The sequence below is a fragment of the Podarcis filfolensis genome, assembly GCF_964270895.1.
Source record: "Podarcis filfolensis genome assembly, chromosome: 7".
Taxonomy (NCBI): domain Eukaryota; kingdom Metazoa; phylum Chordata; class Lepidosauria; order Squamata; family Lacertidae; genus Podarcis; species Podarcis filfolensis.
In genome coordinates, this window is record NC_139603.1 from 86450719 (window position 1) to 86466805 (window position 16087).

The 16087-nt window shown below is 46.5% G+C and overlaps 1 protein-coding gene across 1 annotated transcript in view; it reads right to left on the reverse strand.

The window, feature by feature from the left end:
* Positions 1–16087, reverse strand: part of TSNARE1 (t-SNARE domain containing 1) — a 339199-nt gene that overhangs the window by 211652 nt on the left and 111460 nt on the right. Inside the window, exons 3-4 of the mRNA XM_083622303.1 lie at positions 11100–11177; positions 7043–7112 (exon numbers count right to left, since the gene is read on the reverse strand). Coding sequence (XP_083478429.1) covers positions 7043–7112; positions 11100–11177 — 148 coding nt within the window. The remainder of the gene's footprint in view (positions 1–7042; positions 7113–11099; positions 11178–16087) is intronic.

Here is a 16087-nt window from a genome sequence, read left to right on the forward strand (position 1 = left end):
AGCAATTGGACAACTTGATGGGGAGATCATGTTCTGAATGCAGCCTTCAGAGCTGGGAAGCCATTATTACCTGATAAACAGGCGGCTCTTTTGACTGCATTAACTTTCACTGCCGTGTGACTGTTACCTGAGCTAGCTGGCCTCCAGAAACAGTGATTCACTGCTGCAACTGGCTGCTGTTTTTCAGCTTGGGATCAAGAAACATCACAGGGTGGGGTGCAGAGGAAATCAACACGACAGCCAGAAATTGCAATTGGTGCTGAAATCAGAGAGTTATAAGCTGCTCTTTACTGAATAGATTCCTGGTCTTCTTCTCTTCCTAGGATATGGCACCACTGCTGTCCGCTGATTCTACCACATCAATTTGGTTCAGGAGAACACAAGGAGAGCCCTGCTGGAACAGGCTGCTTTCCTAGGATATCCATGAATACCGTATCATAATATCACAAAATCATAGCAGGACCCTGTGGGTCATCTAGTCTAATCCACTGCAATGCCGGAATCTCAACTAAAGCATCCATTACAGATAGCCATCCAACCTTGGCTTAAAAACTTCCAAGGGAGGTGAGTCCATCACCTTTTGAGGGAGTTTGTTCCACTATCAAACAGCTCTTACTGTCAGAAATTTCGTTTTTCCTGATGTTTAGTCGGAATCTCCTTTATTTTAACTTGAAGCCATTGGTTCGAGTCCTACCCTCCAGAGCAGGAGAAAACAAGCTTGGTTCATCTTCCATGTGACAACCCTTTATATGTGTGAAGATGTTTATCATCTCTCCTCTCAGTCTCCTCTTTCCAGGCTAAACATACCCGACTCCCTCAACTGCTCCTCATCAGGCTTGGTTTCCAGCTTGTCAATATCCTTCTTTAATTGTGGTGCCCAGAATTGGACACAGTATTCCAGGTGTGGTCTGACCAAGGCAAAACAGAGTGGTCCTATTACGTCCCTTTATGAGGGTGAAAGAGGAGAGCGCAAAATATGGTCTGAAGCTCAACATCAAAAAAACGAAGATCATGGCCACTGGTCCCATCACCTCCTGGCAAATAGAAGGGGAAGAAATGGAAGAAGTGAGAGATTTTACTTTCTTGGGCTCCATGATGGTGGACAGCAGTCACAAAATTAAAAGACGCCTCCTTCTTGGGAGAAAAGCAATTACAAACCAAGACAGCATCTTAAAAAGTAGAGACATCACCTTGCCAACAAAGGTCCGAATAGTTAAAGCTATGGTTTTCCCAGTAGTGATGTATGGAAGTGAGAGCTGGACCATAAAGAAGGCTGATCGCCAAAGAATGGATGCTTTTGAATTCTGGTGCTGGAGGAGACGCTTGAGAGTCCCATGGACTGCAAGAAGATCAAACCTATCCATTCTGAAGGAAATCAGCCCTGAGTGCTCACTGGAAGGACAGATCCACAAGCTGAGGCTCCAACACTTTGGCCAGAGAAGACTCCCTGGAAAAGACCCTGATGTTGGGAAACATTGAGGGTACAAGGAGAAGGGGACGACAGAGGACGAGATGGTTGGACAGTGTTCTCAAAGATACTAGCATGAGCTTGACCAAACTGTGGGAGGCAGTGGAAGACAGGACTGCCTGGCGTGCTCTGGTCGAAGAGGTCACAAAGAGTCAGACACGACTAAATGACTAAACAACAACAACATTTCAGGTGTCGTCTGATGTAGTGGTTATATGGGGTTGCTCGTGCATAAGTTGCCACCACTCTTGGCGAGGTTGCCTGGTTAAACCTTTTCCTGGCTGGACAGCCCTTCACTTTGTGGCTGTTTCAGTCGCTAGCAGAATCCGTCAGTGGGCGTTTCTTGAACTTCTTCCAGCAAAGAAGTTCTTTGATGCCAAGTCTACGCCTACTTTCCCTGCACGGAAGTCTTCTGCGCAGGGTGGGTGTGGGTAGCGGAGGACCTGTGCTCTCCCCGCTGGTCTCCGGCGAGGAGTCCTGGAGCCCCCTCGCTGATTCCCCCATCTGCCCCCCTTTATCCCTGGTGTTACGCTGATTTCCTTCCCCAGCCGATGAGTCCCCTCTCTCCCTGCTGGGCCCTTCTCCGGTATCGCTTGGGAGCCTTGCCTCCACTCCTGGCTCCGATGTCAGTTCCCTGACATCTGACCAAGGCAAAACAGAATGTACTATTACATCCCTTGATCTGGACACTAAACTTCTGTTGACACAGCCAAAATATCATCACATATCCTGACTTAGAATTAAGGGACTGGCTAACTTCTGGTGCATCGCTTACAACAGAAGTAATGTAGAAGGCAGGATGTCAGATTTCGACTTGGCAGTTCCAGGTTCGAACGCTCAGCCACGAAACTCACTAAGCAACCTGGGGTCAGTCACCATCTCTCAACCTAACTGACCTCGCAGGGTTAAAATAAGCGGTGGGGAGCTATGAAGGATACCCCCGGGTTCATTGGAAGCAGAGTAGGGTAAGAATGAAGCCAATATATGCACAATCTTTTTATTTTGCAAAACAGCCCCGTCTCAGGGAAGCTGGTTTTCCCGTGCAATTGTCCTGCCTCGCCCCGGGTGCATGGCTTTGCACAATTTATAGACCAGATTAGAAGTATAAATGCTGCATTTTCAGGCATTTTTTCCCTCCCCTGCCAAATCAATGAGGCCCTCCAAGTCAGAAGCTGATACCAGCCCTGATAAACACACTGTGACTAGATAAATCCAAACAGCTTTGACATTAAACTGAGGGAAGGTATTACTTTGAAGGGTTTAACATATTAACAGACTCCAAACACCATTTCAAAATATTTATGGAAATCGCTTCCATAAAGCTTGTACAAGCAGAATAACAAAACCCTGAGAAATATTATTAAAATCCCACCCTCCATTAAACATGTCGACACTTAAAAGCTTCCGTCTGACATATATATTTTAGCCACTGGTGATTAAACACAAACCAACCCCTTGGCTATTTTAACTCATTGGATATCTTGGGCCCTGCGAGGATTAAGAGGGAGGAGAGTTGACAGTAATTTGTTCTAAAAACCTTCAAAATTTTGAAGGGAAATCACATGCACCCTTGTTTATCGCAGTGGTCTGGACTCAAAAGATATTCAAATTATGTGGGTAATTAGTCATTACATTTGTACTAAACATGAGGGCTCTCTGTGAATGGAAGATTAGGCTTTGAAGCACAGAAACCAGATATGGATAACACAGATCCTCCAAGTGTCCCTATTTTCCAGGGACAGTCCCTAATTTACAGAAGCTGTCCTGGTTTCTGATTTGATTCTGGAATGTCCCATTTTTTCTTAAAAGGTAAAGGGACCCCTGACCATTAGGTCCAGTCGTGGACAACTGGGGTTGCGGCGCTCATCTCACTTTATTGGCCGAGGGACCCAGAGTAAAGCTATCGGGTCATGTGGCCAGCATGACTAAGCCGCTTCTGGTGAAGCAGAGCAGCGCACGGAAACGCCGTTTACCTTCCCACCGGAGCGGTACTGTACCTATTTATCTACTTGCACTTTGACGTGTTTTCGAACTGCTAGGTGGGCAGGAGCAGGGACCGAGCAACGGGAGCTCACCCCATTGCGGGGATTCGAACCGCCAACCTTCTGATCAGCAAGTCCTAGACTCTGTGGTTTAACCCACAGCGCCAACCGCGTTGCCTCCGGCTGAGTGGCCTCCCCTTCCGCTCCACCCTCTCTCAGTCCTGCTTCTTCTACCAGCTCCCCGCTCTCCCCCTCCTCCAACTGCATAGCCTTCCCTGCTGGCTCCTTGACAGGTGTGTCCTGTTTGCCACCACCATGAACCTGGTTCTCTACTGTCATCATCTTCCTCCTGCCTGGATGCCTCGAGGTGGACATCTCCAGCACTCCTCCTCCTCTGTTCAGTTCCTGTCAGTGAGGGAACCACCAGAAGGCCCTCAGCGCTGGACCTCAGTGTCCGGGCAGAACAACAGGGTGGAGACGCTCCTTCAGGTATACTGGGCCAAGGCTGTTTAGGGCTTTAAAGGTCAGCACCAACACTTTGAATTGTGCTCGGAAACGTACTCAAATACAGGTACCCAGATAAAGAAAATGTGCCCTGAGAAACCAAGTTAAGGGGTTTCAAATGACCTGGTTATTCATCCTGACTTCCTTGCACAAAGCTAATAATAATAATAATAATAATAATAATAATAATAATAATAATAATAATTTATTATTAATAATAATAATAATACCCCACCCATCTGGCTGGTTGTCCACAGCCACTCTGGGTGCCTTCCAACAGAATATTAGAATACAATAACCTATTAAACATTAAAAGCTTCCCTAAACAGGGCTGCCTTCAGATGTCTTCTAAAAGCCTGGTAGTTGTTTTTCCTCTTTGACATCTGGTGGGAGGATGTTCCACAGGGCGGGTGTCAACACCAAGAAGGCCCTCTGCCTGGTTCCCTGTAACTTGGCTTCTCGCAGTGAGGGAACCGCCAGAAGGCCCTTGGCACTGGACCTCAGTGTCTGGGCAGAATGATGCAGATATTCTAGTTACATGCAGTCTTTATCAAGCATTTGATCTGATTTGGTTGCAGGGCGGTTATACAGCAACGAGCAGAATGTTCCGTGTACATCCTGATTTGCTTACCTGGTGCTAATACATCTTTCCATTAATCATTTGCTCATTCCACACTTTTCCATGCATTTCCCCAACGATTTCTTAACCACACACACACACAATCAGGTTCCTTTCTTTCTTTCTTTCTTTCTTTCTTTCTTTCTTTCTTTCTTTCTTTCTTTTTTGAAAAAGTAGATCTGTGGTGCTGGAGCAACAGGGCATTTTATTCCACTTTAATTGAGGAAACAGAAAACTTCCAAGAATGTGTTTGAATCCCTCCTACAAATTCTGACATTCTGAAGGCGTCCTAAACACTTGTGCAACTATGTCATTTTGATTAGGAGTGAAATGTGTGCATAAAATGTGCTGAGAAATGCTTAATTCATCACAGCTTCCCTTTGTTTTTTTGGAAGGGCAAACAAAGCATCGGAAAATGTGTGCATATATAAAATTAAATTCCAGGGTATTTTCAACACAAACAAATATTGACAACCCTTCTAAATTTCTTCTCTCTTTTTCCCTTTTGGTAAAGTTTTCCCCCTCTGACCCTGTCATCGCTGTGTCCTTTGGAAAGAAAAAAAAAAGATGTGTAACGACTTAAAAAAAACAGGACAGTTTTACTATGTAATTAAAAACCCTACTTAAATACGTAAACAATAAAAGCCATCAAGATGCCAAATGTTCCCCCATTATTCCCTAAATACCTTCTAAATCAGGGGCTGTTCAAGGAGAAATAGGTGAACAGTTTGTGGAAGGTGTGTGTTGTGTATAACTTTTTCTTAAAAGGAAAGTAAGTTTTCCTGTCCTGTTCACAAGGACCCTGCACTCCAAACAAACAGGAGTTTTTAGCACAGAGATGGAAAACCTTTGACCCTCCAGATGTCTGTAGACCCTCCAGATGTTTGTAGCCCACCCATCTGACTGGGTTGTGCCAACCACTCTGGGTGGCTTCCAAAAGATATAAAAACACGATAGAACATCAAACATTAAGAACTTCCCTATACAGATGGCAGGAGTTGGAGGCCAACAACAACTGAAAGACCTCATAGCTGCTTCGGCAAATGCTAAGTCACAGAATTATGCATGTAACAGGCCCTGACTTCAAATTGTGAGGGTCCTTCAAATTTTGCAGAGTGGCCTTGATGTTCCCGCCTTCCCTCTATTCCCGCCTCCTCCACCAGCTCAGGCAAAAATTCATGAGGTACGTTCTTTCAAGGGACATGGGTGGCACTGTGGGTTAAACCACAGAGCCTAGGACTTGCCGATCAGAAGGTCGGTGGTTCGAATCCCCACGACAGGGTGAGCTCCCATTGCTCGGTCCCTGCTCCTGCCAACCTAGCAGTTCGAAAGCACGTCAAAGTGGAAGGAGATGAATAGGTACCACTCTGGCGGGAAGGTAAACGGTGTTTCCGTGCACTGCTCTGGTTTGCCAGAAGCTGCTTAGTCATGCTGGCCACATGACCCGGAAGCTGTACGCCAGCTCCCTCGGCCAATAAAGCGAGATGAGTGCCACAACCCCAGAGTCGTCCACGACTGAACCCAATGGTCAGGAGTCCCTTTACCTTTACCTTTAATTTCTTTCAAGCAGGGCAGTCCAAGGGGTGCACCCCGTCATTAGGTAAGAGAACAGAGTTAGATGTCGCAAGAAACCAACATAGGCTGGGGCAACTGGGGAATTCTTACCACATCTTATTGCATGGACTTTTGTTATATATGGATTTATAAAAGTTGAGGTGAATTTTTGGTCTTTGTGAGCTTCCCCCAGGGCCCGCGGGGAGCAAGCTTGGATTGTAGAGGAACCAAATAACTCTTAACGGCGAAATATACCCCAGGTTCTGGTTTCTTATGGAAGATCCTTCAGACTGGGAAAGTATCAGTTCGTTAAAAGACATGAAAGACCACTGTGTCTTAATTTTAACTAAACAAAGGGAAGCTGGAAGACACCCCAGAGTCCTGGAAGATAAGATGGTGGAAGGAAAACAGGGCTCTCTGAGCGGGGACTGCACCGGAAATAATTGATGGACAACAACAGAAAGAACAAAATTTTCCTCTTGCATGTTAATTTACATATAGATCTGTTAAACGTGATAGAAAGTTGCATACCAGTGACTGTCAAGATAAGATAAAGGATTAAGATCGATAAGATACTGGGAATAAATAAGAGAGAGAAAAGCAGGAACAAGAAATAAATAAAAAAAAATCTCCTGGCCAGTCAGAACATGGGAAGTCTCCTTAAATTATATAATTTGGAATGTATAATTGATTTTATTATTTGTATTATGATGTGGCAAGATTTGGCACTGTATCAATTGGAGCATTATTAATGAATAATTAATTAATTAAAATATTATTATTATTATTATTATTATTATTGTTATTATTTTAAAAAAAGAAACCAACATAGGCAATAAGAGGAAAACAAGAAGATCTCATAAACAAAGGAAGGGCAAGTCACATGAAAGACAAGTCACATGGAAAGAGACTCACAGTCCATCTCGGAGCTCTGGTGTGTCGTTTGGCGTCCCCAGGGACTTAAGACTCCTTTCCAGAGAAGTCACTGTCAAAAGAAGATTTTTTTATTTATTCATTATTAACCTCATCATCTTATAGGACAGCACCCTGGGACAAAAAAACACCAATCCATCTCTATGGGTGTCATTCTCACATTGAACCAAAGAAGAAGAACAGGATTATTCCTGTGAGAAGAAATATTGATCTTTGCTAGACTGATCAGATACTACTTAAGGAAGGAGCAACAAATCTGTCAATTTAATTTCTCTCCCCCCTCCCCCAATCTTAACATTCAGTTCTGCCAAAACTGGGTTTTTTGGTTTTGTTTTTAAAAGGTAAATCCCCATTAAGATTTATCGGCATTTCTGCTAATGAACACATTTCTGTATACAAGCATTTTAAAAAATAAATAAAAACTTTTTTTGCAGGAAATTGCCCTAATATAATGTGGTTATGTGGTATATAATGTGGTAATGTGTATGTTATCATCTCTAATATCTGCATTTTTAGGCACAATTCTCCCCATTGTATTCATTTATGTACACACAGTGTGGTTGGAGAACTGAACTGCAAATTTGGAGACTTGTAAATACTGAAGAATTGTTGTGTTTCGGTTTGCCTACTAGTTAGGGAAGTGTGAATTTGGTAGTTTTTTTTCATTATAATGGAAGCAAAATCCCTATACTTTGGGATGGAGAACATGTAAACCCAACAACTTGCTTTGAGTTTTCACTGAGGTGAAATTGCAACGAGAAGAATATGAAATTATTCCTAACTGACAGGGGAGGCAACAGAGATTGAGAAAGGGAGATGAAAAATCATTCTCAATAAATCTGGAGTAGTGAATTGGATGAGCCACACATAGTGTCAACATAAATTACTTTATTCTGAAGCAAACTTTCTTCTTCTTCTTTTACATTGTATGGTTCATATGCTACCCCAGAAATAAACAATAAGAAGAAATCACACTTGATCTCAATATGTCTCGAAGCTTTGGGGAGAGCTCAGCAATTCTGGACAAACTCCATTTGGATATAAACCAAAGTTTGTTGTGGGTAAATTAAGGAAGTAGAAGAAGAGCCATTGGCCCCTCAAGCTCAACATCCTATTCTCACAGTGGCCAGGTTGAAGTCTGTGGGAAACCTGCAAGCAGAATCTCAGCACAGGAGTCCTCTCGCCCTCTTGTGCTGTTATGTTTCCAAGGGGTTGCTCGAGAGCAAGCAGGCAAATGTCTCCCTGCTTGGCTGTGAAGCCTTGGCTTTGCTGCCAAAATAAACTTTATCTGTCCAGAGCGCCACTCTCCCGTGGCTAACTCAATCGCGGGCAGAATCCGTGAGTGGGTGGTTCCTAAACCTTCCCCAGCAAAGCAATTTCTTAACGCCCAGTCTGCGTCTCCCCTCTCTGTGCGGATGCTTACTGCGCAAAGAGGGTGTGGGTAACGGAGGACCCCTCTCCTCCCCACTTTGCCCAGGCAAGGAGTGCTGGCACCGCCTTGCCTCCTTCGAGCCCTGCAACTCCTCACCACTGGATGTGTGGTTACTCTCCTCCATTGAAGAGGAGCAGCTTCCCATGATCCATGGAGGCTCTCTATAATCCATTCGGCTTTTCCTCTCTCCCTCCTGAACCAATGGCAGTTCCCTGACATGTGCTTTTCAGAAGTGTTGCTGTCTTTTAGTGTGGAGGCAGAGCCTAGACATCAAGGCTAGTAGCTAATTATTATTATTATTATTATTATTATTATTATTATTATTATTATTATTTATATCCCACCCTCCCCAGCCAAATCCGGGCTCAGAGCGGCTAACAACAATAAAAGTAACACAGCATTCTAAAATCAATTCATTTTAAAATCAGTTCAAAGTCAAATTAATGGCAACCATTGGGCTAGAGTTCTGTGAGGATTACCAAAGGAGGGGGTCAGAATGTGCCTTGGCCAAAGGCCTGGTGGAACAGCTCTGTCTTGCAGGTCCTGCGGAAAGATGTCAAGTCCCGCAGGGCCCTGGTCTCTTGTGACAGAGCGTTCCACCAGATCGGGGCCACGGCCAAAAAAGCCCTGGCCAGCCTAACCTCCCTGTGGCCTGGGATCTCCAAGATGTTTTTGTTTGAAGACCGTAAGGTCCTCCGTGGGACATACCAGGAGAGGCGGTCCCGTAGGTACGAGGGTGCTAGGCCGTATAGGGCTTTAAAGATTAAAACCAGCACCTTGAACCTCATCCTGTACTCCACCGGGAGTCAGTGCAGCTGGTATAGCACCGGGTGAATGTGATCTCGCAGCGAGGACCCCGTAAGGAGTCCCGCTGTGGCATTCTGCACCCGCTGGAGTTTCTGGGTCAGTCTCAAGGGCAGCCCCACATAGAGCGACTTACAATACTCCAGTCTGGAGGTGACCATCACATGGATCACAGTGGCTAGGTCAGGGCGAGAGAGGTAAGGAGCCAACTGCTCAGCTTGGCGGAGATGGAAAAATGCCGCCTTTGTTATAGCTGCAATCTGCGCCTCCATGGAAAGGAAGGTGTCGAGGATTACACCCAAACTCTTAACAGATGGTGCTGGCCCTCTCCTCCATGAAGTTGTCCAATCCTATTCTCAGGGGCATAGGAAGGAGGGGTGCAGTCCGCTCCAGGTGTCATCTTTGAGGGAGGTGAAAAAATGGCACACTGCGGGTGGCGGCACTTACTGTAGGGTCTGGCCTGCAGCGCACCCGAGCCACATGTCTCTCCTGGGAGTGACACGGTGGTTCAGGGCCTCGCGCTGTCCAAAATGGCAGCGTGGAGCTTGCGTCCGCCAGGCGGACTCTGTGGGCAGCTCACCACGCCACCCCCCTGGGCGGATCACCACAGTGCCCCCGTGCGTGGATTGCTGCGGCACTCCCATGCGGAGCCCCTGTGGGCAGATCACCCCACCCCGTCGGCGGATCACCCCACCCCGTCAGAGAATTGCCCTGCCCCCGTAGGTGGATCGTCCCCATAGGTGGACCCCGCCACTCGGGTTGCCAGAGCAGCTAGCTACGCCACTGCCTCCTCGAAAGCTTTCTGCCCCTCCCTGTCTCCTGCAGAAACTAGTTCCCTAGTTTATCTATGCACTGTATGTTGTTGTTTAGTCGCTTAGTCGTGTCCGACTCTTTGTGACCCCATGGACCAGAGCACGCCAGGCACTCCTGTCTTCCACTGCCTCCCGCAGTTTGGTCAAAATGCACTGTATCTAGAAGTCTTTTCACTTTTCTGTCCTGAATCTTCCAATGTTCAGCTTCTTGGGGTGTTCACTGAATGTTTTTAACCCTAGTTAAACATGCATTTGGGAGGAGAGCGAAAAGGAGACACACACACAGGATATCTGCACATCCCCTTTCCTCACCTACTGCTGTACTGCCACACCCTTTGGAAAGCCCCCAAAAACAAAAGAGACAACTGGAAAACAAGGAAGCACACCAGAAAGTACAACATTGTTTTAACACAGCCAACAGAGGGCTATTTTTGCGCCTGTCCACTGGGGGATATAGGAAGCCCTGAACACATATATTTTAGATGTCCCTTTTACAATGCGGCACATAGAGAAACCATTGACCCTCTGCTGGTGAGGCTTGCTGACCTCCAGGTAAAGCAAAAATTTGATCTTCTCCTGTTAAGACGACCCGGATTGTTGCCAGATTCTGCGCACAGATCTGTAGGCACAGACCATCCCCCGATTCAATCTAGTTTGTTAAGAAAATTCCCAAACTCGGATCCACGGGCGACTCTAGCTCATTTCTCTAAGGTGGTCTATCTTAAAGTTTGTATGTGTTTATATGCCTATCACACTTTTAAACTTAAAATCCATTGTTGTATATTGTTTTAAATGTTTGTTTTGCTATTGGGATTGTAGTTCCATTTGTGTTTCACAAGCTGGTCTCTGACCGTAATAAATTTCATGTCCATGTTCATGACATCCTATGCATGTACCATTCTATAAAACAGCGTCCTCTTGTTCAAAAAGGAGTTTCTGAACATTGTAATACAAATTGCACCCAATAGACTGGCGTGTCTGAAATACGCACCATTGGCATTAATTCGGAAGACGCTGGCCGATGTATCCTGGAAAAGATCCTGTAGTTCATTGGGATCCATCTGTGTGGCTGGAAAGAAGAAGAGGCGAGACAGTTAATACATCAAGCTGCAGCTGTTGATCTGGTCTCAATTTACAATGCTCCAGAGTGTCTCAAATATGAGCGCAACATAGGAGACGCTAAGCCACTGCAAACAGGTACTCAGGAGGAAAAGCAAACAGGCTTTGTGACTTCCCCACAAACTTTCCCTTGTAAGTGACCTCTGCCCCTTAATTCATATTACTTTTATTGTTCTGGGGTAGGCCTGGGCTGAATGTTTAAACAAGTATGGTCCGCTTGCGAGATCTGAATCTCCACCACCTGAGTTTAGCTGGCTCTGGGTGTTTTTCAGGCACGGCACGAAGCACAAGAAAAGCCCATCTTAGCTGGAAAGTTCATTCTGAGTTATTTAGGTGAAGAAACTGATCTGTTAAAACAGGATGAAATCAGGTTTACAATCTCTGGCATTCAATGCCCTCTCCCAGATCCTGCCCTGCAGTTCAATAACAACTTAATTATTCTAGGGAAGTGGAAGTGGCGAGGAGGCAGAGGGAGCCTGTTATCTGAGCTGGGGAAGTCTGCAGTTTAGGATGGATGCAGCGAAGCCTCTGCTCTCGATCTCTCCCCCCCCTCCACACAAACACACATATACATCCCCTCTTCTAGAGGAATGAAGCAGTCACGAACAAACACCCGGGCTTTGGACTGAAAAGAAGCAATTTGCAGAGAACACGTCCCGGTCGCCAGGCGTAGCAACGATCCGGCAGCACGGATGGGCGCCAAGGTTGTAAATGGAAAGAGGGGCGGGGGAAGGGAGGGAGGGGACACATCTAACACAAAAACACGGTGTCCAATAAAAATTAAACGAGTTAGACTTCATAAAATGCAGTGCTAAAATATTATATTCTCTCTCTCTCCCTCCCATTTCCTTGGTAGAAATATGACTCCATCCTCTGTTCGAAAGATATTCCCACAATGCTTTGAGAAAGAGCTAGGGAGACGTCTTCTTTGCTTCAACCACCACTTGGGTTGGTGACTTGGCTGCTGTCTGGGTCAGTTGCCTGGGCCAGGAGTTTCCTGGGCTTATGTGTAGGTGAAGCCACAGAATGGAAGGAGGAGGTGGGCATGGTGCCACCATGTTTCAGCACCTGTGCCCCCGCTCCCAAACAGCCCATTTATCCGTCCTGACCTGTCCTGGCTTCTGGGTCATTTTTCTGACCTTAAGTGAGGAGTGCGTGCAGGAGCCAGGCACTGTGACCAGTAGGGCTTCGCAGGACTGGGGCCTTCCTAAGTTTGTTCTGGAAAGGCAAGGGCGGCCACACAGGTGAGGCTGCTTGGTAACTCACTGCACCTGGTGGCTAGAGCCGGAAGGGATACAAGGTCAGCATTTCCCTTCAGCTCTTTGCTACAGCAACACGTTTCCTGCCTCGCTGAGTTTGGCTTCTTGCTTCCTGATCCTCGGACCTCAGCTTCTAGACTCCTTGCTTCCTGACCCTTGGACTCTTGGCTTCTAGACTCTTGTTCCTGCTCCCACCCCGCCATCTTGCCCCCGGTCCCAATGTCCTCAGCTGGGACTTTGATCACCCGTAGATCGGACTGTGACACCATATTCTTGTGCCTCACTGGGTGACTTCGGGTTTGTCACCAACTCTCGGCCTAACCTACCTCACAGGGTTGTTCTGAGGATATTACAGAGAGCGGGGAAAGCCACTGGTGCCACTTTGAGCTCCTTGGTAGAAAAATGGGATATCAATAGAGTGAGGATATGGGTGAGGTGTTGCGTGTGGCTCCAAACCATAGGTGGCCACCCCGTTCAGTCTGGCAGAGTTTACAAGAAATGATATCTTTGTTAAAACTTCAGGTTGGGATATATGAAGCTGCCTTCAACCAAGTCAGATAACTGGTCCATCTAGTTCAATACAGTGGTACCTCTGGTTACGAACTTAATTCGTTCTGGAGGTCCATTCTTAACCTGAAACTGTTCTTAACCTGAGGTACCACTTTAGCCAATGGCGTCTCCTGCTACCGCCGCACCACCAGCGTGCAATTTCTGTTCTCATCCTGAGGTAAAGTTCTTAACCCAAGGTACTACTTCTGGGTTAGCAGAATGTGTAACCCAAAGTGTTTGTAACCCGAGGTGTTTGTAACCTGAGGTACCACTGTACTGCCTACACTGACTGACAGTAACTTTCCCAGGTTGTTCAGACAGGAATGTTTTCACCAGTTATGGGGCAAAGAGGACTAACCGTGTGAAAGAGCTATTATTGCCCTCATTTTTCTGCTTGTCTGCTTTCCACAAATGGGTTGTGGACAGCAATGTTTCAGGTGTGACGGACACTTGGTTCATATCCAGCAGAGGTATTGTATTGTTGTTGTGTCCTTACTTCAAATTGTGTGTCCCAGGGTACTCTTCACAGCCCAGTTTCTCTCAGTCTGAAAGCGTGAGGCGTTGAGCAAGTGTGCCAGGACATTTCAATATCCCCTCAGTGCTACTTCGCCTCTGCCCTCAACAAAAATGGCTGCCCACTTGCTCAACAAGAGGTGTTTTCTATCGCGGTGTGACTAGCAGGAAAAAAGAAAAAAGGAGAAAGGGAGCAGCTGCTCCCAGCGCGGAGATTGAAGTGGCGAGGAAAACCTGTCTGTTGAATTTTGGCCCATCATGCCGTCTGTGAAAGGCACATGAGATTTGCTGGGGAAAAGAGGGAAGGAGGGGTGGGATAAGTGGCAACCCTCAGTCCCTAAAGGAACCATTTTGACAGAGAGGGAAATTATTTCGGCATAAGCAGAGCCTCGGAAGCTGCTAAAGAATCCTTCATCATGACAGGTGCTGGATAAAGCAGCCATTAACGTGAGCGACTGCCGGGGAGGAACAGACACCTCAATGCCTTGTCAGATTTCAGTGCTTTTCATATCTTCTTGTAGTTTGGGCAAATGTTATTCCTTCCCGACCTTTATCCTAAACCAGCTTTAGCTATTACCAAAGCCTTCTGCGGCAGTGGCTCCCAAAACTTTCCACCGCCACGTATTTTCACACCAACTGGGGAGTGAAGATGCTCACCTGCACTTTTGCAGGGGGTTCTGGGACAGGTTCTGCGCTGGATGACCCGGCAGGTTGACAGGGGTGATGTTGTTGTTGTTGTTTAGTTGTGTCCGACTCTTCGTGACCCCCTGGACCAGAGCACGCCAGGCCCTCCTGTCTTCCACTGCCTCCCGCAATTTGGTCAGACTCATGTTTGTAGCTTTGAGAACACTGTCGAACCATCTTGTCCTCTGTCATCCCCTTCTCCTTGTGCCCTCAATCTTTCCCAACATCAGGATCCCCTTCATGGATCACTGCCCCTTCATGGATCACTGCCTTGCCGTGGCGAAGGGGCTTGAATAACTCAGAGAAACTCTGAGCTATGCCGTGCAGGGCCACCCAAGATGGACAGGTCATAGTGGAGAGTTTTGACCAAACGTGATCCACCTGGAGCAGGAACCGGCAAGCCACTCCAGTATCCCGGCCAAGAAAACTCCATGGACAATGACAGGGGTGAGCCAGCAGCAACTCACACAGAGCAAGCTGGAGTTAACTCTTTATTAGCAAAACAGGATCTGCACACGAGTGTCCGGCCTAATGGCATGGGAAGGGGAGGGGGTCAATGCACAGGAACCAGAGCAGCAAGACCCATCACCAGAACAAGAGGGGCCCCTGTCTCCATGAATATGGCAGGTGCTGAGGTGTAGGGACCAGAGGCAGGGGCGCTCCAGGAGGCAGAGGCAGCCAAGGGCCCACAGTCCAGCCCCCTAGCTGGCCAGGTGGAGCTCACTAGCTCTGGGACAAGGTGTGTGATTCCTCAGCTACAGTAGGCTCAGGACAGGTGAGGGTCACCTGCCTCATCAAACCCAGATGCTGCAAGCAGCATGCAACATACAAAAGGGAAGCAGAACTGAGCTGCTACGTTTGTTCAACTGCCCATGTTGGAGGACCTTGGCTTGGATGCTTCTGGACCTCCATGGGACTGTGTTTTGGGTTTGACTCTGCACTGTATCCTGACTGCTGGACATCAGACTCGGACTCCTTGGATTGACTCTGGACTGTGTTTCCTGACCTGTGGACCTCAGAGTTTGGATTTCGAACTTTGCTTGTGTGGATTGACACTGGTCTTTGAACTTTGGACTTGACTTGCTGCCTTGCTGCTTGGTAATGGGTTAAGGACAAAAGCTCTTAATGCAGCTCCAGACATACTCTAGGGCACAGACATAAGAAGAACTTCAATGGATCAAGCCAAGGACAAACCTATCACAGCTTTGTGTTCCTGTTCCTGTTAGCCAATCAGATCCCTCTTATGGGAAATTCTCTCTCTCTCTCTCTCTCTCTCTCTCTCTCTCTCTCTCTCTCATTAGTTTGGAAAACTTTCCTCTTTCTTCATACCACCCGGTGATCAAACTTCCTTTCTTTTCACCCTTTCAGAGAACTTTTTGACCTGAAGGAGGAATTTCCAGAACTAGTCTCACCTTTCAGATCGCAACTCGAGGCACCAGTGATTTATGATTGCAAAAGCGGCGGAAATATAAATACATTTTTTCCACCTTGTAATCAAGCTTTAATCAAACCGTGCCTGGCATTTTTTTTTTAATTAACTTGTTTTCATTCTCTTTTGTTTCCTTATTTAGCACCATCGTTAATAAGCGGTTGTACAGGAAGAACAAAGCAACTGTCACCCAGCCTCACAAACCCATTCACATTCTGCTCATGTTTCAGGTTTTAGAAGGACACCGATGTAAAAAAATATTGATGGCATATATATTTTATATGCCATCACCATTGGCATGACAAGTCCTCTTTTATCAAACCATCCACAGTCATTGAAACAGTATGGAAATGTTGGGAGTCAAGAGAGAGCCAGGACAAAGGAAGGTGGTACTCCTGTATCCTTAAGAGCATCGTGGGGGGAGAT